A 25,264-nucleotide genomic window follows, 5' to 3' on the forward strand; every position below is an offset into this window, starting at 1 on the left:
ACTCCCAGAATTCTCCAGCCAGCAGAGCCTGATTTTCAGGCTTTCCGGTCCCACCAAAAGTTGGGAAATGAGCTGTTTCCAGCCTCCAGAGGGCCTCCGGGGGGTGGGGAAGGCCGTTTTTGCCCTCCCCAGGTTCCTAGAATGCCTCTGGAGCTTGTGGAGAGTAAAATACAGGCCTACCAGGTCCACCGTGCCAAAAGTGGGGGGAGCGCGGGGGGTACCACGTGCATGCGCGGGGGCGGGGCTCATTGAATTATGGGTGTGGGCACGCATGTGCGCGACCCCCCCCGTGTTCTCCCCACTTTTGCCACGTGACGGCAAAAAGGTTAGCCATCACTGTCCTAGGCTAATATAGAACAATTAATGGGCAAGCATTTGTCTGAAATGATATATGGTTTCCTGCCCAAATGGGGTTGGACTAGAGTTGAAGTCCACAAGTCTTAAAGCTGCCAAGTTTGGGGACCCCTGTTTTAAGGAGTCGTCAGCAGCCCACACCAAATATTATGCCTTTAAATCTCAAGCACTGTGCAGCCCTATAACTTACGTATGTTCTATGTTTAACCTGAGCTCAGAGTGACACACCGATCCTCCCCCCTCCCATTTCATCCTTACGACAACCCTGCAAGGAGGGCCTGAAAGAAAAGGATGAACCTAATTATTTCAGCAATGGGAAGGAGCTGTGACTCTGCAGGGCAACTATTTGAACTCCCAGTTCAGTCTTTGGCTTCCAGAGACAGAGCTATAATATCTTGCAACTCTATGCCAGTCAGCAGCAACAAGCAAAATGGGATTTGGCACGAATAAAGCAGCTTGACCTATTGGCGGACAAGAAGAACTTTTATGAATATGTCTTTTCAAGCTTAATATTACACTGCACTATAATCTGCCTTTCCAGAGATGGCTTGTTTGTGCTATCCTTGGTCCTAAAATTAACCTGACATCCATTAGGAAAGGTTTTCTTAATCTCACCAACTTTAAGATGTGTGAGACTTTAATTCCCAGAATTCCCCAGCCAGCATGAATTCTGGGAGTTGAAGTTCATGCGTGTTAAAGTGGCTGAGATTGAGAAATGCTGTATTTGAGAGCCAATATGGCGTAGAGATCTAAGTATTGGGCTAGTATTAGGGAGGCCCAGGTTCAAGTCTATCCTGAACCACAGAAACTTCCTGGGCTTTGGACCACTCATTCTCTCAGTCCAACCTACCTCAAGAGAGTTGTTGTTGTGAGGAACGTGGGAAGAGAAATTATAAGGTATGTCACCTTGAACTCCTGAAGGAAAGGCAGGATATAAATCTATTGATTTATAGCATGGGTGTCAAACTCGATCACGTCACGTGACATATATGTGTCGCAACATTTTTTGCCTTTGTGGAACTGGGGTGGGCGTGGCCTGTGTATGACAGGCCTGATTTATAGATTCAGACTATAAATCTATATAGATTTATAGATTAAGTCTATATACTACAAAATTTAGATATAAGTCTATGAACCGGTCTATATGTCTATAAATATATAGATATACATCTATAAACCAGTCTATATATCTACAGGTTTATAGATTATGCATCTATAGGTTTATAGAATTCAGTTTGTAAACCAATCTATACATCTAAAAGTACATCTAAACGTCATTTATCAACTGCCTTGTTTAGTGACTGTTCACAGATACTATGGCAATGAAAAAGTAACCTTAGGATAAATCTTTATATTTATGACTTTCATGGGTCTGTAAAGCAAAGGAAAGCTGAAGTAATATGGTAAGCCCAGTCAGTTTCACTTAGTGACTACTTCACTTAAAGACTGAATTGCGGATCCCAGTTGTAATTGCTAAACAAGGATGACCTTTATATAGTAAATATGTATATACAGTATTTCAGTCTACAAACCAATCTCTACAACTGCTTAAAGTTTATAAAGTTAGTCTATAAATCAATCTATACATCTAGAAATGTAAGACTTTAAATCAGATTGACAGAAATACTGAAATTTCAGACCCCTAAAATAATTTCTTCCCACGCCAAAGAAATCTTTGAAGAATGACAGCATCCTGGCCAAAAGATATACAGATAGTCCTCAACTTATGACCACAATTTCATCATGTGATAGGCCCCAATTTTACAACCATTTTTATTGTTGTTGTTAAGTGAATCAGTGTGATCATTAAACCAATCACCTGGTTGTTAAATGAATCTGGCTTCCCCAATTGACTTTGCTTGCAGAAAGTTACAAATCACGATCACAATAGCAATAGCACTTAGACTTATATACCGCTTCACAGTGCTTTACTCTCTAAGCGGTTTACAGAGTCAGCATACTGCCCCCAACAATCTGGGTCCTCAGAAAGATGGAAGGCTAAGTCAACCTTGAGCCAATGAGAATCGAACTCCCGACAGTGAGCAGTGAGTTAGCCCTGCAGTACTGCATTCTAACCACTGCACCACCACGGCTCAATCACATGATCACAAGATGTTGCAACCGTTGTACATGTGAGCCAGGTTGCAAATGCCCAAATTGCAATCACATGATCGCAAGAGTGAGGCGACGGTTGTAACTTCGAACCATCATTTTTCCAAAGCGACCGTAACTCTGAACCATTATTAAACAAATGATCATCAATTGAAGGCCACCTATACCCTCTTATGTTTTTGGTATCAGCATAAAACAAGGAGAATATCGGCAGGTACCATTTCCCACCCCCCCAATAGAATGAGAGAAGCACCATATATAAAAACTCTCTGATTGTATTTCTTGAGTTTGAACAGTAAGGGGGATCCTTATGTAAAAATATGAATCTGATCCCCCTCCTTGACAGTTTCACCCCATTAATCTCTTAAGGCGGTAAAGTCAGTTAGGGCAAAAATCAGGATCCTGACATTCAACAATACTTCATTCCCTTCTGAGTTCAACAGGGCCAATCAGTAGCTATTGTTGTTTTTATTACATTAAGCTACCTAGGAAGGAAAAGGGTGGACCTTTGCTGCTAAGCAACCACAGATGGGCAAGAAGAGTGGTAGCACTGAACTTCCTGTTTGCAACTGATAGTTCAATCAGGTGAGACAGAAAAAGAATTGAGAGAATTATACTATTATGTAAAAGTAAAAAGTTGAGGTTTGATGTTACTGTTTTATTCTACTGCATCAAAGGGAGTTGGAAGTCAATGCCTTTTCTTTCTTTTTCCCCTTCTTTTCTACACTTTTCCCTTTCCTTTTCCCTCCCCTGTTTTTCCTATTATTTGTTTTTGTATTTTTATATTCTATATTATAAACCAATAAAAAGGACCACTCGGAGAAAAAGAATTGAGAGCAGCCAGCAGTGGCTTGTTGCTTTCCAAAGGTACCACGCTAGAATTGTAACTGGGGATGCTGGAAGCTGCATTCAAATACATCAGAAGAGGCATCAGGTTGGGACAGGGTAATACCTTTGCAGATTTTCATTTAATGCGTACTTAGCAAATCAGGCATTAGATTCTGAAGCGGCAATCAGTTGTAGCTGAACACCCAAAATTTCACTGAGGTCTTAACATAGACCAAATTTCTTGCACACCTTCTCCCAGCCAGAAATGCCTAGGAAGGGAGTCCTAGGCTAATATAGAACAACTAATGGGCAAGCATTTGTCTGAAATGGTATATGGTTTCCTGCCCAAACGGGGTTGGACTAGAAGACCTCCAAGGTTCCTTCCAACTCTGTTATTGTATTTTATTCTATTCTATTCTAATATTTGCACTATCAAATTGAATGCAGACTTTACTCAGAATCAGATAGAGAAATAGTGTCTGCATCTTATAAATGACAATGAGTGCTGAGTGCCGCATCAACTTAATAGGCTTGGCAGTCAACATCGGCATCCAATTATATTTTAAGTATATGTTGCTGGCAGACTTGCTAGGGGCTTCATTCCAGATTAGAGATAGTAGCAGCAAAAGCTGGCTAGAGATGACAGATTTCCAAACATTTTCTTGGTTTTCCCAACAAACCAATACAGCCTAGCTTTGCCAGGCTATTCCCCTAGAAATACAAAAAAGTGCTCTGAAGTTTAGATGGTGTTTTTTTTTTTTTTGTGCTAAACTACAATTCCTGACATCCCTCACTATCGACTCAGGATGCCTGAATTTATAGTTCAGCAAAATCTGTTGATGTAGGAAAACCACACTGATAAATAAGATCTAAAACAGTAAAAGGAAGAAAATGAGCCTGAGTGGAACGTGAGTTACATCAGGGTCTAGGAGAGGGGTGTTGAATTCGATTTCATTGAGGATCGCATCAAGGTTGTGTTTGACCTGGGGTGGACATGGCCCAGTGATGGGTTGCTACCAGTTCGCCCAGATCAGGCAAACTGGTAGCGTGGCGGGAGGCTCTGCCCACCCGCCTGGACGCTTCTTAGTTGCACGCACGCACGAGCACCCACAAGCGAATCAGTAGTGAAGGGTTTTGAAACCCGCCCCTGGCGTGGCTGGGGTGGGTGTGGCCTCTTGCAACCCTCTGCCAGCAAAAACAGAGCTCCATTTTCACTTGCAGAGGCCCTGTGGGCTGGTCCGTCGCTGTTCCGCGCATTCCCCGCGGGCCAGATCTAAGCATTCTGCAGGCCGGATGCGGCCTATGGACCTTGAACTTGACACCCGATCTAGGATATCGAACAGCAAATTTAGAAGGAAGAACAGGCAGGTAGCTAGCCTTTCCCCTGAGATCAACCCATCTTACCTTTGCTGCTATCAAATTCAATGGTTGTGCAGCTGTTGTTGCCAAGATGCCAGGGACAATAGAAAACCGCACCTCCTTGTGTAATTTCTGAGTGGTCTGTTTCAGCCTTGGGTGCCCCGACAAGGATGCTGCCACTGAAAGGAAAAAGAGACAGGTATAAGTAAGGGAGGCCAATCCAGAAACTCACTACAGCAAAGCAAAGCAAAGCAAAGCTCTTCTATATCATCTTTTTCTTGCAAGAATATTACCAACAAACTCATCTGCTTCTGACAGTGTGAGTTTTCTATGCATGCCAGCACAGGGTACCAGGGACCACAGGCTGAGTGGTGCCAATTATGGCCAGCCCAACCACTAGGCAAAACTGAACTAGTAGCTGCAGAGGCTGAGCAACATGGAGAAAAGAGTAGAAGGTATCTTTTGGCGCAGACCTTTCCTGGAGAATAAAATAGTGTTTTCAGAAAACTCATCCATACCCCTTTTAATGCCTTCCTCTTTAAAGTAGATGATGAAAGGCAAAACATGTCATACCTCTTGGTTTCTCAATAGCTTTCTTTTGGGTGCATTTTTATTGGTTCTCCCCACCACCACCATCACCACACCCCGGACTCATTATTAGGGAAAAGGTGACGATAACTGAAATAAGTGAATACAAATAAATGTGAGAGCGATATTTTTTTTTAAACTGCAGGATTTGGCTGCCCACAAAAAATACAATAGAAACTAAGAAACGCAATTTGGTCTTTGATCAGGAGACCCTTGTCCTTCAGAGAGCTACTTACTCCTCACTACCCCAGATAAAATAAACTTTTGTTTAGAATATTATGGTTATCACTTACATAGGCAGGAAACTTGATGACAAACCTGGGTTTAAAGGTTCTGATCAACGCGTAACCTTCTCCCAAACTTTGCAAACTCAGAAGCCGTTATGAACAAAAATGGGCCAAGCTGCTAAATTCACTTGGAATGAAGAACGTATAGTAGTTTTGAATTGGAATGAACTTTTTTTTTTAATGGAAGGTTGAATCTTGGAATAGGAAATTGGATTAGGACAAGGTGCCTCCTAAAACTACTTGGTCAGGATGTGGCCTGAGCATCTGCTGAACAAGGTAGAGGAACGGAGGCAAGCAGCACTGCATTTCCCATCCCTTGGCAATTTGATATCCACGCCCTCTTGTATCATCTGATCAATATCCCTCACTCAATGATCTCTCCCTACTCCCTCTTTTTTTCTGACAAGGGATAAAAATCTGAGGAATAAGTAAATAGGAAGATAGGGCTTTGTGAGTCATCTTTGAGAAAGTCAAGGTGGGAATTCTGGACACCATCTAATGAGGCAACAAGCTGGGAACCAGTGGCTGAGATCTCATTCTTCAAGAGGCAATTTAAGGCAGAACAGACCAAGTCCTTTCTCTCAATACCTTTACTGACTCCTACCCAATTCCTTACAAATTGGGAGTGGGGCAAAGTAGGCTGGATTATGGGCCAAAGTGGCTTACCTTCCAGTTTAATTCTAACTCCTGAGTGAAGCCACATTTCTAACCCTGCACCCAAACTGAACTGAAGCCACTCTAAGCACCAGATCTTCTGCCAAGGAATTGTTTTTGTGTGATGGTATTATGATTTCTGCTCTGGTTTGCTAACAAGAGGCCTCCTGAGGCCTCTGGACTATTAAATCCATACAGTGTTATTAGCATAGAGCTCCACAGGGAGATTTCTTGCCCTCCCTCTTAGTACATCTTGCAATGCACTTCCCCTAGGTGAGAACTGACAGATAGATCCCTTTCTTTTAGAATACCTGCAGATTAGTTAATATCTTTGGATTGTGTGGGAGGAACAGGTTGTGTAAAATGGAGGCACATTTCACTCCAGTCTCCTCCTCGGCTCCTCAACTCCTGACTACCTCCCTATTTCCCTTCAAACTACCCTTTCTACCCTCTACTCACTCTCCCCCACCACCACAGAATTCCCTGGTGCAGGACAAAGGATCCTTGTGCAGGCAGTCAGGTGTACGGTTCAGCAGCTGCAAGCAGGCAGTGAATCCACCCCTCCTGGGGCCCACAGGCCTGGGAAAGAGCTTAAAATACTCCATAGTGGCCGAGGAAGTCCCATAGTAGGAAAGCAGAGAGGACAGGCAGGATAGAAAAGAGAATCTCCGCCTTGGCAGCCTCTTTCCTGTAAACCTGCCAGATGCATTTGATGCTACAGTTATCTGTGGGAGCTCAAACCATCTCCCATTTCAATCTCTGTGGGGGGCCGGCCGCCAAATACTAACCAACGCATATGTTATTGAGAGAAATGTGCAAAGATTCCCAGCCTGTCTTCAAACTTTTGACAGAAAACCTCATACCTCTGAGAACCTTAAGAATTATAAACCTGGGATGAGGAGAAAGAAGAATGAAAAACGGAAACCGAAAAAGAGGAGCCAATTCCCCCTTCAAAAATAGTTTGGCATCCTAGAGCAAAATGTATCAATGATATCAAGCATAGCTTTACCCGCAGAGCAAGTCAAATCTCAGAATAACAGAATAAGAAGAGTTAGAAGGAACTTTGGAGGTCTTCTAGTCCAACCCACTCCTCAGGCAGGAAGTCCTACATCATTTCAGATTTGTCCAACCTCTTTAAAAACTTCCAGTGTTGGAGCATTCACAACTTCTGGAGGCAAGTTGTTCCACTGATTAATTGTTCTAACTGTGGGGAAATTTCTCCTTAGTTCTAGGTTGATTCTCTCCTTGATTAATTCCCATCCATTGCCATGTATCTCCATGTAGTACACTCTCTCCAGCTCAAAATCCATGTAGCAGGATACGTGGAAGTGAACAAAGGGACTTGGATGCAAACGTTCTGCAGGATTCCTAAATGGAGTTTGATTTCTTCTGCAGTTGTGGTCTGGCTTGCAAACATCAACACCTGGAGAAGTCCTACAGAGTTTGATTCTTAGGCAGAACCACCTGACTGAACCAGGTCTCAGAAACCAAGACCTTCCACCATTGAATGGCACAATCAGTAGCTGTGATCATGGAAATGTTCCCAACCTGAACTTAGCTTGGGTAAAAAAATTCTCACTCATCATGCAGAGTGTAGCAGGAATGCCATCTCCCAAAGTTTCCTCCCCCAACAATGCTAAAGATAAGACAAGAACAAAGGAATCCTTTTCCACAGAATGCAAAATTACTTTTTATCAATCCATTAATAATGAATAAGAATGTGGCTAAAGGCTGTGCTCTAACATAATTCACTTTTAAGGAAACCTTTCTTAATAAAGGATTACAATAACACATAACATCATGTTTAGACTTGCAATCTATATTAATAATTAAAGTACAAGATCTGGGGGACGTGAGATAATGAAGCACGCTCTTCTAGATAAGATAGCCCAAGTCTGAGCTCTCACTGGTATCAAAATAGGAATTAAGATTTAAATTCAGTGCCTACTTTGGAAAAAGTTCAGAGAAGACCAACTAAAACGATCAAGGGCCTGGAGACTAAAGCATATAAGGAACGGCTGCAGGACTTGGCTTGGCTAGTCTAAAGTATACAAGAATTAGGGTTGACATGATAGCAGTATTCCAGTACTTGAGGGGCTGCCACAAAGAAGAGGGGGTGAAATTATTCTCAAAAGCGCCAGAGGGCAGGACAATGGTTGGAAACTAATCCAAGAGAGAAGCAACCTGGAATTAAGGAGAAACTTCCTAACAGTGAGGACAATTAACCAGTGGAACAGCTTGCCTCCAGAAATTGTGGGTGTTCCTTCACTGGAGGTTTTTAAGAAGAGTCTAGAGACAGTCACTTATCTAAATTGGTATAGATTCTCCTGCTTGAGCAGAGGGCTGGACTAGAAGACCTCTGAAGCCCCTTCTAGCTTATTTTATTCTACTCCTAATTCAGCACTGGTACCATACTTCAGAGCATTGAGAATGGGATCCAAAGGTAGGCTTGATTTTTCCCTTCTCCAACTCATCAACCAGACAATGTTAACCTTCCTATAGGTAAACAGTACAACCTGCCATGTCTGAGGTCTTTATCTACTCTGTTTGCTGAGCTCCAGCTAATCTTCTTGGCACCAAGACAGGCAGTGGAGACATCAGAATTCATCACTCTCCCTCTTTGGTTCCAGATGGGCATGCAGGTGCACACTACACAGAACAGCTGAAGGTCGAAAGGTAACATCAGCACTGAGGAACAAAGGTCTTCCTTCCTATAAACTACTTTGTTATGACAGAAGGTAAACATCCAAGAGATACTGTATGCACACAACAGAAAGTCAACCATGCATCTCAGTAAGCTGGATACAAGGGAAGATGTTATGGATATAATCACATGGAAACCAAATATAGGAAGAACAACTGGATTCCTTAGATTTCCCTCTTCTGGATTATAACATTTACACTGGTCTTTCCTAGTGGGATGGCCCTTAAGATAGAGGAACAATATTCTGAATTCCCAACTAGCACGGTTACTTTCCAAGACTTCTAATCCAACACATCTGGAGGGCAGCAAGTTGGAGATGGTTATTACCCTTCATTATCATCTTTGATGGAGTGAAGAGATCATACTCATAGCTCTTCCCCTTTGGGAGCTGATTTCTCACTCACTTGTAGCATTAAATGCTCACTTCGTTTTGTGAACAGTTTGTTGCAAAATGATAGCTAAAAACCATAGCTCTCAGTACCTGTTTCTGGGTTAAGGTTAATCATAGCTGAAAAGGGCAGCACCTGAAGGCTTCCCACAGACAACTGCTTAGACCAGGGGTGCAAACTCAAGGCTCGTGGGCCAGATCCATCCCACAGGTTGCTTAGATCTGGCCCATGGGGCTGCCCTGGAAACAGTGAAGGACTGGCCTGTGGTGCCTCTGCTAGGAAAAACGGAGCCTGGGGGTGCCCCTTGTCCCGGCCACCACAGGTGCCCTAGATATACATGACATTGAGCTGGATGTGCCCACCCTGGACATCCCCCCTGGCCCCCCGAGGTCAAACACAACCATGATGTAGCCCTCAATGAAATTGAGTTTGACACCCCTGGCTTAGACAATGTGGGAAAGCAGGACACTCAACTAAATGATATGCTTCTGCTATAATATAGCAGGGCTCTTAAAAAGAACTCTGCAGCATCAGGAAATATCTACCATTTTTCTCAGTCTGGTCTCCAGCTGTTGCCTACACTGCAATTCCCACTGTCCCCATTATAGGACTCAAGTTTGATGAAAATCAGTACGTGAGCACTTTCAAAGCAAAATGGCTACTTGCAGGTATTTCAGACTACAACTCCTTAGACAGGAAAATCAGAGTGGCAAATGAGCAGAAATTTCAGGAATTACAAACCAAACGTGGCTACCTCTACGGAAAGTGCCAGGTTGCCTATCCTGCATTACCTGATGTAGGTGGGAAGTATGTAGCTCCATGCTCCTGACAGACACTTCTGGGGGGCAGCATTGGCAATTGAGACCTTTGCCAGTAACTGCAGACCTGAACAATCTTCCATGCAAGAACGGCTTATAAAATAAGAGATCAGGGAGTAATCTAGAAGGTGCTGTCTACCAGAGCTCTGCAACACTTTGAATTCAAAGACCAAAAAGTGCTTTAGGACACCCAGGGAGGTTTGCACAGCGCCTATCTGCAATCAGCTGCATCTTTTCCCGGGATTGCATAGCTGCTCTCCGTAGTACAATTCCGGGAAAACACTGATTAGGTAGAAGAAAGAATAGACAAATACTACTTGAGTGACATTCCATGCTAAGCATCTTTTAATTTGGGGGTCTGAAGCATTGCACAGCTCTACCTGGGGCCTTCTTTGACCATCAAGTGAAGGAGGACAAAATGGCAGCATTGTTATTCTCTAGGTCCACAAGACTGTAATAACACAAGATTAATTTCTCGGGGGAAAAAGGAAGCTTTATGCAGTGGCATCCACCAGATCTCCAGGTTTCATTAAAATGCTAAAAGCAGTGCTATGGTGCAAACTTCACCCCTTTCATGCATGCATGGCCAATGGCACATGCAAAAGGCAGAGGATCTTGCATCACGTTGGCACGGTGCTCTTTTGATCTTCTTGATATCCCACCCACCCACAGAAGATTTTGGTCTTGGGCCATACTCCTTTATCCCAGTGAAGCTAGATCCCTGCAGCTTGGCCATCAAATGATTAATGGTTTGTGGGGCAGATGGCACAGGTTGCCCACTGCTGCTGCATAGTTACATATACACTGACAGAGCTAAAAACACATCAGCCTCTGGGTTGGCTCTCACTTTTTCCAGACACTATGCAAGGTTTTTGATTTTTAAGAGAAAGATTCAGAAGGTTTCTGAAGGTTCAGTTCCTCTATTGCAAAAAAACCACTGTTTCCTGTATACCTTGTCAACAGAAAAGTTGCCTTCCTGATTGTAACAGGAAGGCATATGAGATGTACAACCTTAAGAGGATTGGTTTAGTGATCCTATACATCCCAGGTAAAACATGACAGTCTGTACAAAACCATGATGATTATGTGGAATATAATCTCAAGTATATATGAACACAGAATGTTCTCACAAATATCCATCCATGTTGCTTTTATGTTTGTTTTGTACTGGGGACCGTCCAGTAACTTGGCCCCTGCCTCCCATATCATATGGAGAGGCATTCTTTGGCAATAAGGTACCTTCACTGTTGAATTTTACTGCAGACATGCCAAAATACGAACATACAATATTCTAGAAATAACAGAAGATATTAGCCTAGGATGGGTTTCAAAGAGAAGGATTAAGTTGGTATGCCAATGAACATCTATGGAATTTATATTTTATCATAACAAAGATAATACTTGGTTTATAAATTCATTTTTATAACTTTGGGGCACTTAACCTCTCTTCAAACTTGTGGAGTCCCTTTGAGCTTTTGGAGTTCAAATAGAGAAAAACTTAATCCCTTCCACTGCCCACACAAGACTCAATCCTTTGACCTGCCCCTGGGAGAGATGTTACTCTGCTTCTAGTTTCAAAGAGGAAAGACTTCTGTGATCAGAAAAACTGTCAGATGAACTGGGGAAATATTCAATGCATAAAATAAAATTAACTCTGTAGAGACATTTCTTAGAAACTTGAATGTAAAAGCCAAGCTTTGTTTGGTTCAAGAAAAAGGCAGTAGCAACATTTTAAGCTAACGTGCCTAGTCCTGTATAACCCTGAGTTGTTGTCCAGTTGTCAAGTTGTGTTCAACTCTTTGCGACCCCATGGACCGTAGCATGCCAGGCCTCCCTGTACTCCAATGTTTGCTGGAGTCTGCCCAAACTCATCCTCACTGCCTCAATGACACTATCTAACCATCTCATCCTCTTCCACCCCCTTCTCCTTTTGCCTTCAATTTGCCTTCAAAACAAAAGAGGGTCAGGCTCAGCATTTCAGTATAAAAATTCATTCCAGTGTGGGTTAGTGGTTAGAGAGCCCCATTTGAAATACAGAAACCCTAGTTCAGGTTCCCATTTAGCAAGAAACTGCTTGGGTGGTATTTCAACAGTCACCATCTCTATGTTCAGTTACTCTTTTTAAAAAAAGTGTTATTATATTGTTATAAGACATACCTAATACATTACATTACTTGAAACACTGATATTTCAAAGTGTCGACTAGCGATTATTGCCATTTTAATCTTTACACAAGATTAAGGATTTAAAGAGGTATTATATCAACATTAACTATGATTTAAAATGTTGATGTTAATACTGTAAATTTAAGATTATTTTGATTTTACAGCCAAAGTTGAATATTAAATAACAGCTGCAAATCAGGGCAAAATATCTGTTGTACAACAAAAGTTTCTGTCTTAAGCTGATTTCTTATTATTAAGATACCCACTGTACTGTTATTTGTCGTTGTTTGTCCATGTTGAGAAAAAAAATATATAGACAAAGCAAAATAGGAAACAACAATTAATTACGTAGAGGTGTTACGAGGAAAAAGAAGAGTGAAGGATTATACTACCCATTCCCTTGTATTCTTTGGCACTGAGGCACAACAGAAATGTATGTGACAAATAAACATGGCCCACTTTAGATGACTCCAGGAAGCATGACCTCTACTCCCTCTGGAGCTTACCCGAGTGATTGCTGAACATCACAATGGCAAAGAATTAACACTGCAGTTTCCACTCTGAGCAAGGAAATTATATTGAAGAGCCCCACAATGACACTAGAAAAGTGATGTCTGCTTAAGTCAAGCTTGACTCCTTGGGATTTCACATAACACATTCATACTTTTTGACAACCATAGGGAAGTGTTTGTCACTGTTTTTCCCAACAAACTATGGAATCTTCTTTTGTTAATTCACTCTTTATCTGAATGAAGGACAATTCCAAGTTTGCCTAAATTCTGACATATTCCCTTATGCTCACCATCATCCCTTTGTTCCCCACACTTCTCTGTTTTCCCAAAGTAGCTAATTGTGGTTGCTAACCATCCAGATGTTATCTAGCGCTATATATATATATACATATACATATACATATACATATACATATACATATACATATACATATACATATACATATACATATACATATATATATATATATATATATACATATATATACATATACATATACATATACATATACATATATATATATATATATATATATTTTCTCAGGTTTTCGCGGGTGTTTGTATGTAGGTCTTTGGTTATTCGGGTCTTCTCCCACGTAAAATTGGAAGTGTCTTGGCGACGTTTCGACGAAGTCTCATTCGTCATCTTCAGGCTGGTGTTCTCGGCTTCGTGCTTCCAGGAGCAAATTGCTCCTGGAAGCACGAAGCCGAGAACACCAGCCTGAAGATGACGAATGAGACTTCGTCGAAACGTCGCCAAGACACTTCCAATTTTACGTGGGAGAAGACCCGAATAACCAAAGACCTTCCACCTTTCTTGGGATCTCTTTTGGCCCAAACCAGTGGTGAAATGTAAAATTTGTTACTACCAGTTCTGTGGGCGTGGCTTGGTGGGGGGGGTAATGTGACTGGGTGGGCGTGGCCAACTTTAAAAAAAAAACTTTTAAAAGCATTTTTTTCTACAACCTTAAGAGGTTGCAGAAAAAAATGCTTTTAAAAGCCTCTGACGATCCCCGCTGAGCCCCACGATCATCAGGTGTTTGTTTTTTACTTTTAAAAGCATTTTTTCGGCCGAAGAGGTTGTAGAAAAAATGCTTTTAAAAGAAAAAAAAAGCCTCTGATGATTGCGCAGCTCAGCTGGGTGGGGGGGGCGGTGGCAGGGATTTTTGCTACCAGTTCTCTGAACTACCCGCCACCATCACTACCGGATCAGGCAATCTGGTCCAAACTGGGAGCATTTCACTCCTGGCCCAAACCCATACTCACATACCCAACCTTCTCCAAACTGGCATCTCCATGAAATGTTGGGACTACAATCCTGGTGGAGTGTTTTTCTTTCTTTCTTTTTTGAATGGTTACCTGAGAATCCTGCTTCCTGAGGAAGCCACTCAATCCTGTTCCAGTTTGTTAAAAGGAATTTTACATAGGAGGAAATGGGAATGCTACAAAACAGTAGCAGTGCCCTGGTCTCAAATGGGAACATGTGAGCACAGAGATGACGAGGCCAAAGCGAGAAGTGATAAAACCAGATTCCAATACTTTCAGAGCCAGTGTTCTGAGTGAATAAGCCATCGTCTTGTAATCTAACTCACTGTGAAAAATTGCTTCCAGAAACCGCCATGCGATCATTTTACATGCTGTATCCTATCCTGACTTTTGAAAGATGTGGGAAAGCAATGAATTTATTTTCAGGGCTAGTGATGCCAACCTCAAACCCAAGCTTTGGGGTTTCAGCTTTCTACTTTCAAGAAGATCATTCCACGTCCACAAACCCATCCCCACACTATGGTGGTCCCATAAAAACACAGGATATACACATCTTTCTATTTCTGCTTGTTACATGTTGCCTGTGTATAGCAAGAGCTAACAATGTCTCTACATCCTATTATATCCATTGCTCTTGATTACTGATATCATCCATATGCAAGGCACCGAGACACTGCTTCCAACCTAGGAGAGTATACATGATTTGTGATATGTTAACTTACGTTTAGTAGACTAGTTGAATCCATTCTTGTTAAAGAATTCCATTCTTGTTAAGACATGAATGGAAACCACATGCCTACAATGGATGGGTACCAGTAGATGGAAACTATATTCAAGAGACAAGCCAGTATATGCCCATGGGACATCATCAGGGAGCAACTGTTGCTTAACTATTGTATGATTTGTGACATGCAAACCTAACCTTTATTAAACTTTCAGCAAAATATACCTTTATTTTGCAAAAGATTTTGGGAAATTTTCCCTGTGTTTCATCTCTGGCTTGCTGGGTGTGGGGGAGGTGTTGTCATTTTCACTCTTTGTATCTAACAGCTCTTGGAGATAACAGGGGCACTTTTGACCTGCTACTGATTTCATTGGGGTTCTGGTGGCTCAGCGTTTAAGACACTGAGCTTGTCAGCTGGAAAATCGGCAGCCCAGGTTTGAGACCCAGGTATCATGTGACAGGGTGAGTTCCCGTCCTCGCCCCAGCTCCTGCCAACTTAGAAGTTTGAAAGTATGCAAATGCAAGTAAATAAACAGGTACCACTTTGGTGGGAAGGTATCAGTGGTGCATGGTGTCATGATGGCCACATGACTGTGGAAATGTGTTCAGACAGCACGGGTCAAGGGCCTTGAAATGGAGTTGAGAATCACCCTCTCTAGTTGGCAACAACTAGTGGAGTAAAATCCAGAGGGACTCCTTACTGATTTTATTATGGAATTCACTCACTTAGGGCTTCACAGATGATATTTAGAGGAGAAAAATTATTTAGGATGCCTCCACGCATAGTTTCTGTTTCTTAAAGGTTTCTCTATCAGGGTCATTACAATTGCTGTTAAGGCTAGGCAATGCTTTGCATTTATAAGATGCTCCAAGGCGGGGTGTCACTCTTTTAGTACATTCTATAAAGCAGCTGCGTCTTTTCTGGATTGTGCTTGCAGATGTAACACCATCCCAGAAAAAGATACATTTCATTTGCTGGAGCATCCAGGGATATTGCCCATGCATGCTCAAACCCTCCCTTCTCCTTCCAAAGCACTTCAAAACTCACAAAGCCCTGATTCACCTTTAAATTATTACATATTTTGCCTGGTGTTCTACTCTGCCTTGTAACCCAATTTTGATTGTGACACCCCCCCTCCCCAAACAAGGTCCTTTAGCTAATGGCCAGGCTAAAAATATTTCTAATAATAATAATAATAAAAATATTTCCCACTGATTCCCTATGGTCATGACTATGTTGTGATATGCAGGAATTTAAAAACGTGCCACAGTGAATGTACTGAAACAAAGCGACTAGGACTTAAAAAGAAACACCTTTGTTCTCACCTATCAGGAATGCAGCAGCAACAACAGCAGCTGGTCACTCTGAAAAGGCCGTCTGAGGATGGGGGAGCAAGGAAGGGAAAGGACACCCACGGCCATCCAAAGACAAGGGGGAGTAAAGTCATTAAATGTGGCATGCAAAGTGCTTGAGATGCACCACTGATCACAGGTGAGGCACATGAAGGGATGGTGCTGAGATGAGCTGCCCAGTCGGGTTGCTGCCATCTCAAAGGACAGGTGTTGCTCTGTACAGGTGAGTTTGCTCAGCCCCAGGTACTTCCTTGCAACCCAGACATCAGAGAAAGTATCCCACTGACTTTCATTCCTACCCATCAGCAACATGTCTAGCTACCCCCATGTACATCGGGAGGCAAAACACTCCCTTAAATCCTTAGTTTATCACACATTTCCATTTTAAAGGCAGTCTGGAGGCATAAGGCACTGGTAGGGTTATTCAAACAGATATTATCATTAAGAGCGGCTCGCCAAGCACGAAAAGAAGATGATAAACAGAGTGGCTTCTGCTTAGACAGCCAAAGGCTTCCTCCCCATCCTTGTCTGCCACAATCTGGGCCTCCTCTCGGTCACATGCCAGGAAGCCAAATAAATCTGACAGTGGGGTTGCGCCTGCCCTGGGGCCAGGGCCATTCTCTGAAGAGGACCGCTGTTCTCAGGTGGGTGAATCAATAGCTCAAGCTAAACAGCCCTGGTTAATCTGCAACCTGCTAGAAAGGCCACTGGTCCCCTGCAAGGCCTTTGATGATAATAATGGCATGTAAAGAAAGCTAAATGTTTTTCCTGGGAAAGGGGAAAGCAGCTTATTTTCTGAGTCGTAAAGGAATATGGAAGGCTGTGGCAGAGTGGCTGCTTTTAGATGTTTTTAAATCCGACTTTTATTATTTTTTTATAAACTTACTCATACCTAGTACAGTCAGGTAGTCCTCGGCTTACAACCTTTCGTTTAGTGACCGTTCAAAGTTACAGTGGTACTGAAAAAAGTGACTTGTGGCCATTTTTCACGCTGCAGCATCCCCATGGTCATGTGATCAAAATTTGGACGCTTGGCAACTGGCTCGTATTTATGATAGTTGCCGTGTCCTTGGGTCATGTGATCAGTCACCTTCTTCTGATAAGTAAAGTCAGTGAAAAGCCAGTTTCACTTTAGAACTGTGTTACTAGCTTAACAACTGCAGTAATTCACTTAACAACTGTGATACGAAAACCATCTCCACAGTTTAGCCACAGCAATTTTGGGCTCAATTGTGGTTGTTAGTTAAGAACTACCTGTACTCCTTCTTCTTCCTCCTCCTCCTCTTTCCCCCCCAACAACTACTCTGTGAAGTGAGATGGGCAGAGAGAGAGTGACAAGTCCAAGAACATCCAAACTGACTTACATGGCTAAGGCGGAACTAGAACTCACAGACTCCTGGTTTCCAGCTTAGTGCCTTAATCACTAGCCCACAAAAGCCCCATGGTCAATATCTAGCACTTCCACGTGGTATCCTCTGGAAGTACAAAACTTCCAGAAGGTACCAAGTTGTTTACTCTCAGGTAGGTTCCACACATTAAGATGCACCAATGGTCTGGTCCAATATAAAGGAAATTCAGTCCAGCTACTATGTTCTTAGTCTACTTCATGAATAGGAAAATGCAAGTTGCCGCCAAAAACATGTGACACAATATGTTTGTTGGGAGAAATTACCATATTTTCCGGCGTATAAGACGACTGGGCGTATAAGACAACCCCCGACTTTTCCTGTTAAAATATAGGGTTTGGGCTATACTCACCGTATAAGACTACCCCTCTTCCAACGCAAACCAAATAAAAATTAAAAAACATCAACTGGCTCACCCACAATGTAAAAGCAGCTGTGCTAGACCCAAAATGGCCCCTGCAACAAGCAGGAACCTCACACAGCCACAAAAAGCCCAAAAAAACAACTTTCACACTTTACACACACACAACACAATACAACTGGCTCACCCACAATGTAAAAGCAGCTGTGCTAGACCCAAAATGGCCCCTGCAACAAGCAGGAACCTCACACAGCCACAAAAAGCCCAAAAAAACAACTTTCACACTTTACACACACACAACACAACACAACTGGCTCACCCACAATGTAAAAGCAGCTGTGCTAGAACCAAAATGGCCCCTGCAACAAGCAGGAACCTCACACAGCCACAAAAAGCCCCCCCCCAAAAAACTTTCACACTTTACACACACAAAATTCCACAAACAGCTTTGTGAGATTTTGTGTGTTTGTGTAGTTAGAGTGAAACACTACAGAAACACACTAAATCTCAGAAAGCTGCACAAATATTATTTTATTTTTATTTTTATATGAAAACTAAATTTAAAACTTCCTAAACTTTAAATGGCTAGGTCTAAAAAAGAACAACTAAAAAAAACCCCCAATTAACTATTTTTTTTAAAGTTCCCAAAGGGGAAAAAAACTTACCCAATAGAACAGGGGTCTACAACCTTGGCAACTTTAAGACTTGTAGACTTCAACTCCCAGAATTCCTCAGCCAGCTTTGCTTTGCTGGCTGAGGAATTCTGGGAGTTGAAGTCCACAACTCCTGCCTGCTTGATTGCAGGCAGGGAGTGGCTTGCTGATGGAATGGATTCAGGCAAGCGAAGCAAGGCAAGCGTTGCGATTAGCAGCTAAGGTAAGCAAGCTGGAGGGGGAAAACTTTTTTCCTTTTACAGGGCTCTGGCGATCCCAGCTGAGTTGCCTGATTAGCAGGCAAAGCTGGGATCTCAGAGCTTGGATCGCCACAGCCATTTAAGGCTCGTCAGAGTCTTTCGGGCTGGTCTGCTCGGTTACAGGAGAACGACACCCGGCGTATAAGACGACCCCCGACTTTTGAGAAGATTTTCATGTGTTAAAAAGTCGTCTTATACGCCGGAAAATACGGTATTAATATATAAATATATATATAATAAAATCATTGATTATTCTTAGCCAAATGGCCAAATTATCTCCCCTAAATAAGCACGCAGCCTGGCCTCTTGTTTTTAACATAACCTTTGGCACTCAGAGGCTGGGAATAGTTTAAGTAGGGAAAATATAATCTACCGTAGCATTTGAATATCAAATTTGTATCAGCTTCCTACCACAGCTAATTCTCAACTAACCAGGCCAGAGCCATTTAGATGCTATCAGTTTCCTTCTCCTTCATTTTCTCAGTCCTTCTCACCACCCACTGATCACCCTCAGTTTCAAAAGAGGGAGGGAGACAGCCTGAGAAGCTACTACAACTTTCCCCAATCCTGTGACCTCCAGATGGAGTGAAGACTTCACAACCTATCATTCCCAGTTTACACACACATTCTAGATTGCACACACATACAGAGACATGTTCCTCCTGGAGGAGAAAAGGATGGATCTCTTTTTATACTAACAGGACAGAGCAGTCCTTTGAAAATGGCAAATATATTAGGTGTACAATCTTAGTTTTTCAAAGCTTTTTCTATTGAGGTAAAAGGCGAACCCCAATTTATGGCAATTTATAAGTGGAGCTGAGCAGGGAATACTGAGAGGAAAACACATATTTTCCTGCATTTTTTTTTCTGGGTACTTTTTTAACCTCCCAATATTTTTGGATTATTCTGATTTTTAAATTTACATATATTCTACTTGATTTCCATGACAGAAAAAAAAAGGTAGCATTGAACTAAAACTAAGAAATAAATGGCCGGATTCAATAAGCATTTGCTTCTCCCAGCTGCTAGAAGAAATTCATCTCCCTCAGTCTAAAAAAAGGAATTAAAAAGACAAAGCAGCTGGACAGACCGGAAAGCAGCACGTGTTACAGGAGACGCAGGGATGTCCATGAACGTCCTGTTTCCAGGTCAGTCCCTCAGTTATCCTTATTATAATGTGCAGCAGTGCAGGTCCTCAAACTATGACATTACTTTATTTGCTCTTTTTTAAAATCTTGTTTTCCCACAATTGTTGTTGGGAACGACAATTTGACACAGTGTGCAACTGTGTCCATTGTGACCTGGATTTTGAAAAGGAAGTAACAACTAAACCCAATTTAATTCTGTGATTGGATGTCCTTAGAATGCAAGCTCCAGACACTGGATCCAGGGCTGTTCCTCCCATTAGCAGATAAAACTCACTGGCAGATTAAAGGGAACATTTCTTCCCCCCTGTGCTCACCCAAACCCAACCTGAAATATTGGGGGAGGGCGGGGGCGCACTCCAGAGGAGCTTAGGTGGACTCATGGCAGCCTATGTGAGGAGGCACAAGGGAAGCTATATTTTAGGAGAAAATGGATACCTAGAGAGCAATGATTACTCTGTAAAACTATGTAGACCACTGATGGTGTGGCCCTATACTGATATTTTTGACTGAGAGATATGGATTTTCAGTGGCAGCTTTGTGGTACTCCAAGTCCACATTCCCATGCTTGGAGGAGGAAACTTTCGGAAGCCAATCCAAATTGTAGTGCTGATGAACAACTGAAGCTGAGCTTTGCTAGACAAAGCCACTGTTTGGGCATGGAAGAAAGGCAAAGAGCACAAGAGAGCAAGCAAGCCCAGAGGGCACAACCATGTCCAAAGGAATCTGTTTGGGTTAGTGGGCATAGCTGCCTCTTAAAGATGAAGCCAGCCTATTCAGACATCTGACATGAAGAAGGCAGGAGAGGTGATAGAGGTCAGAGGCTGAAGTCAGGAGAGGCCAGTAGCAGACCAGAGGTCAGGGAGAAGTTCTTTCCTGACCTCCTACATAGACAGATCAGTCACAGCTAAGAGGTCTCTTGGGAGATGTAAGAAGCCAAATCCCTCTGTACCCGTTGCTCTAGCTATCCCCGTTTCTCAGCCACTTCCTTTAAGATGTGACCAGCTACAACTCCCCCTCCCCAGCCAGTACTGCCATTGGCCCTATTGATCAGAGGAGAGGTGGGAATTATAAGGCCGAGCATACATCATTCCAAGAAAGTACATGCCCCAAATGTTGCCATTTCTCCGGTGGCATCCCTCTCCTTCTTTGCTTTGAAGTGGCCACTTAATATGAAAGGAAAATGAGTCAAAGCACTCTCAAATGAGGTTGCCCTTAGCAAAAGTTAATGATGGGGTTTTTTTTCAGTAGCAAATGCAGATGGAAAACATTTAGGACCAATGAGGTACAGCTAGCCTACCCTCCTTAGTTTATGTGTCTCCTGGTCTTGTCCTTCCAGAAATAGGATTTCTATGCTGGGTTGGGTCTATGTTGAAGATAAAACCACATGGGGGTGGGGGGGGATAGAGGGAAAGAGGGCACAAAGCCAACTCTGGCCTGATGCCATTTGGGGTCATGCCAGTGAAGCAAAGGAGGAACACACCCCAGTGGATCAGCAAAGACCAAACTGGCATCAGACAATCCCTGCCTTCCTTCCAATTCTACCATAGAATCAATGTAAGGACTTGCCCTACCACATCATTCACACTTTCCATGGCAGGGCTGGGTGCTACTCTAAACCAACGTAAGAGCTTTCTTTTTAATCCTTCATTTAGTTCCCTCTCACCCTGCCAATATCTCCAGTCCCCTTGGACTTCCCTACACACAGTCCTTTGTTGATTTCTACCACCCATTCAACCCCATGAGAAGGATGGGGAATGGGTTTGAGGGAACTCAAGCTGCAAACCACATGTAGGTCTTTGGTTATTCGGGTTTTCTCCCGCGTAAAATTGGAAGTGTCTTGGCGATGTTTCGACGAAGTCTCATTCGTCATCTTCAGGCTGGTGTTTTCGGCTTCGTGCTTCTAGGAGCAATGTGTAATCGCAGCTGTTTCTTCCTTTTAACTGCTAGTGGGGGTGTGAACTGATTGGGTGGGAGCTTGGCTGTGTTCTGATTGGGTGGAGGTGTGTTCTGATTGGTTGGGGACTTGGCTGTGCTCTGATTGGATGGAGGGTTGGCTGTGCTCTGATTGGCTGGGAGTGTGTTCCTAGAAGCACGAAGCCGAAAACACCAGCCTGAAGATGACGAATGAGACTTCGTCAAAACGTCGTCATTGTATATATATATGCAATGGCAATCAGACACATGATTGCACAAATTCAAAATTCACAATGAATGTAGATGGCTTGTATACTAATTCTGAACACAAATACCAGTTCTGTGGCCTGGTTCAGGTTATCATATTACAATTCATTCAGACAAAATTCTAATTACTCCTCTACTCTTCCCATCGGCGACCCATGCAATCAACCTAGGATATGGCTACTTCACCCTTGTTTTTCATTTCCCTCAAACTAATCAACTAGTGATTACCGGTAGCTTCAGAACAAATCAATTCTGATTTAAAATGCTTAAACTGAGTGTAACCCCTGAGTTTGTAGTATAACGTGCAACATGCAGACCATGCCATGGTGGGACACTTGCCCATGCACATCATAATGTGTAACACACTGCTTTCTCTCTCCTGGCTATCATCTCCTTTTCTGTACAATGAGCTAATTAACAGCTCTTGATTCCATCTACTAGGTAGTTGAGATTCCTATAATTTGAATCCATACATTCCATTCTCTCTTCCCTCACCTCAATACAAACCTAATCATTACCAGCATCCCATCTCGGAGCTACCAATTAACTGGGGAGGGAACAGAGAAATTTCACCTTTGCAAAGGCAATCCACAGAAAAGCTAGAAACAATTTCCACCAGGCAACAGAAAACATTGCACACAGGAACTGTAATTCTTGAACCTGTTCTAGCCCTACCGTTGTATTATGTTGTTATTTCATGGATTGCCTCTGAGCAAAGAGGAGGCTAAACGCACATGCAGAGTATTTCTGGAGAATATGCTGGTTACATCTTTAGAAATCCCCTGGATCAGATCGTTGTCCCGTTGTTGTTGTTTTTTTAATATTGGTTAAGAGCCTTTGGACTCTTACAAACATGATTACCTTTGTTTGTTCTAACATCTACTACTCGAGGTATACCACGATTAAACAGGGGGAGTTTTATTTGGCTCTCTCTCATAGTTATCCACCACCCAGTGATCTAAGCTTTAAGGTCAACACTGCCAGATCTTCATCAGCTTTTCAGAAGATGTGAACCCCAAAAATTTCCATTCTAAACATTTACAATGCAGGATTTATTCAGACAGACATCCTGGTGCATCTAACAAAGCTAATTCCAACATCAGGGATATGTTCCAGTGAGGATAAGCCTGGGCAACAGAAATGCACTTCCAGTAAATATCCACATCATTCTGCAGGAAATGCTACACCATCATCTTGTTAATCTTCCTTTTTGTAAGCTCTTCGAGATAGAGATATGTGATTTAACAGGAAACAAACCACTAGTATTCAACAAGCATGAAGGAACAGCAGCCAGTCTGGTGGAGTGGTTAAAGGCACTGGAGTCGGAAGTGGGGACTAAACCTAAGTTTTAGTCCTGCCCGAGTTCTAAGCACAAAATCAGTCCAGTGACCTTGGGCCAATCGCTCTCTTGCAATTCTAGGAAGGGGATGTGGACCAAGGTCAAAGGACCAGAACAACAATAGAATTAAAAAGAGGATCCGACATTTTAGAATAATGGGAAACTTTTTGCTGGGCAAGAAAAGTATCTGTAGCAGAGTTAAAATAGGCCTAATATATTCAGGCTGCAAAAACACCAAACTAACCACTAAATGCTAGCAAAGGGACAGATCGACCAGTGGTCACTTGGATTTCTACTACCCAGATACGGTAGGACTAGATTGGAAGTACCAGCATACCCTCTAACACTAAATGGGGACATGTCTATATTCTGGCAAATGCTGCTCAGGGCGCACCTCTTGCTATTCCTGGAAGGCCACCAGTTCATGCAGCTTCCTATTGTCCAGGCTAGGGGCGATCAGCTGGGATGCTGAGAATAGATCACAGCTATTTCACTAATAATAACAGCAAAAAACATAGCAATACTGAGCTGGGGATGGGGCAGCTATGTTAAGCTTGGACTGAGGAAGAACTCTCTCCTCTTCCCACATTTCTGCTACAAATGACTGGGTTTTTATAGTGGGAAACCAGCAATCTTCAACCAGGGACACAGGCAAAGTAAGGTTGGACAGGAGCAGGGGTGCTATTCAGCAGGTTCTGACAGGTTCTGGAGAACCGGTAGCAGAAATTTTGAGTAGTTTGGAGAACCGGCAAAAACCATCTCTGGCTGGCCCCAGAGTGGGGTGGGAATGGAGATTTTGCAATATCTTTCCCCCAGGAGTGGGGAGGGAATGGGGATTTTGCAGTATCCTTCCCCTGCCACACCGACCAAGCCACACCACGCCCACCGTAATAAAGAAATTTGAATTTCACCACTGGATAGTAGGTAAGTTCTCTCTTTCCATAATAATCACAACGTGGTAGGCAGGGGTGGGTTCTAAATTTTTTTACTACCGGTTCTGTGGGCGTGGCTTATTTTGTGGGTGTGGCTTGGAGGTCATGTGACTAGGTGGGTGTGGCTAGCTGGTCAGAGTCATTTCTGGGAGGTCCTCGCACTTACGACCGGACTCATTTGTTTGCTTTTAACACTGAGCAGCTGTAGGACGGCCCTTTGAAGCCCCGCGGCAAGAGTTTAAACAGTTTTTTTCCCTCTAGTCATCAGCTGGGACTCAGGAGGCAGCAATAGATTGGGGGTGGGACCAAATAAAAGGTAAGAATAACGTGGGGGGGGGTGTGGGGGGGTGGGAACCGGTTCGGTGACGTCATATCGTCACCGCTACCGGCTCGGCCGAACCGGACCGAACCGGGAGGAACCCACCACTGGTGGTAGGCAAAGAGGAGGATTAACTTCCTACCCTTCTTTCTCAGAGATTGTCCTTGAATTTGGAGGCTTCAAACAGGGATTGTTTGGAACTCTCTAGGGTTCCCCTCACAAGCCCACAGAAGGGGTTGCTAGCTCCATCCACTATGCTAGTAGACCTAAGCACTGCTTCTATTTATTTGGCTACAGTTTGCAGTTTGATTGTGGAAGTCATTTTCTTTTTTACTTCATACAATTTCTCCCCTTTCCTCTCACCCCCCACCCCCCCGCAAAGCTTAATAGACCATTCCTATTTTACAATGCATCTGATTGTACTTGGTGCTAAAATAGCTACCACATTCAGTTACATTTAACTGTTCAAATAGGCAGAGATGGAAAAGAAGGGAAGCAATAAATTGGATCTGTCTGTCCTTAGATGCATACGGTATTTACATGCCTGTCCAT

General features: G+C 42.9%; 1 protein-coding gene across 1 annotated transcript in view; it reads right to left on the reverse strand.

The window, feature by feature from the left end:
- ITGA5 (integrin subunit alpha 5) overlaps window positions 1-25,264 on the reverse strand; it is a 94,631-nt gene that overhangs the window by 64,347 nt on the left and 5,020 nt on the right. Inside the window, exon 2 of the mRNA XM_070934994.1 lies at window positions 4,699-4,832. Within this exon, the coding sequence (XP_070791095.1) occupies window positions 4,699-4,832 (134 nt within the window). The remainder of the gene's footprint in view (window positions 1-4,698; window positions 4,833-25,264) is intronic.

This window comes from Pituophis catenifer, unplaced genomic scaffold (genome assembly GCF_029215685.1).
Source record: "Pituophis catenifer annectens isolate HBS135680 unplaced genomic scaffold, rPitCat1.0.hap2 SCAF_2, whole genome shotgun sequence".
In the NCBI taxonomy this organism is placed as follows: Eukaryota; Metazoa; Chordata; class Lepidosauria; order Squamata; family Colubridae; genus Pituophis; species Pituophis catenifer.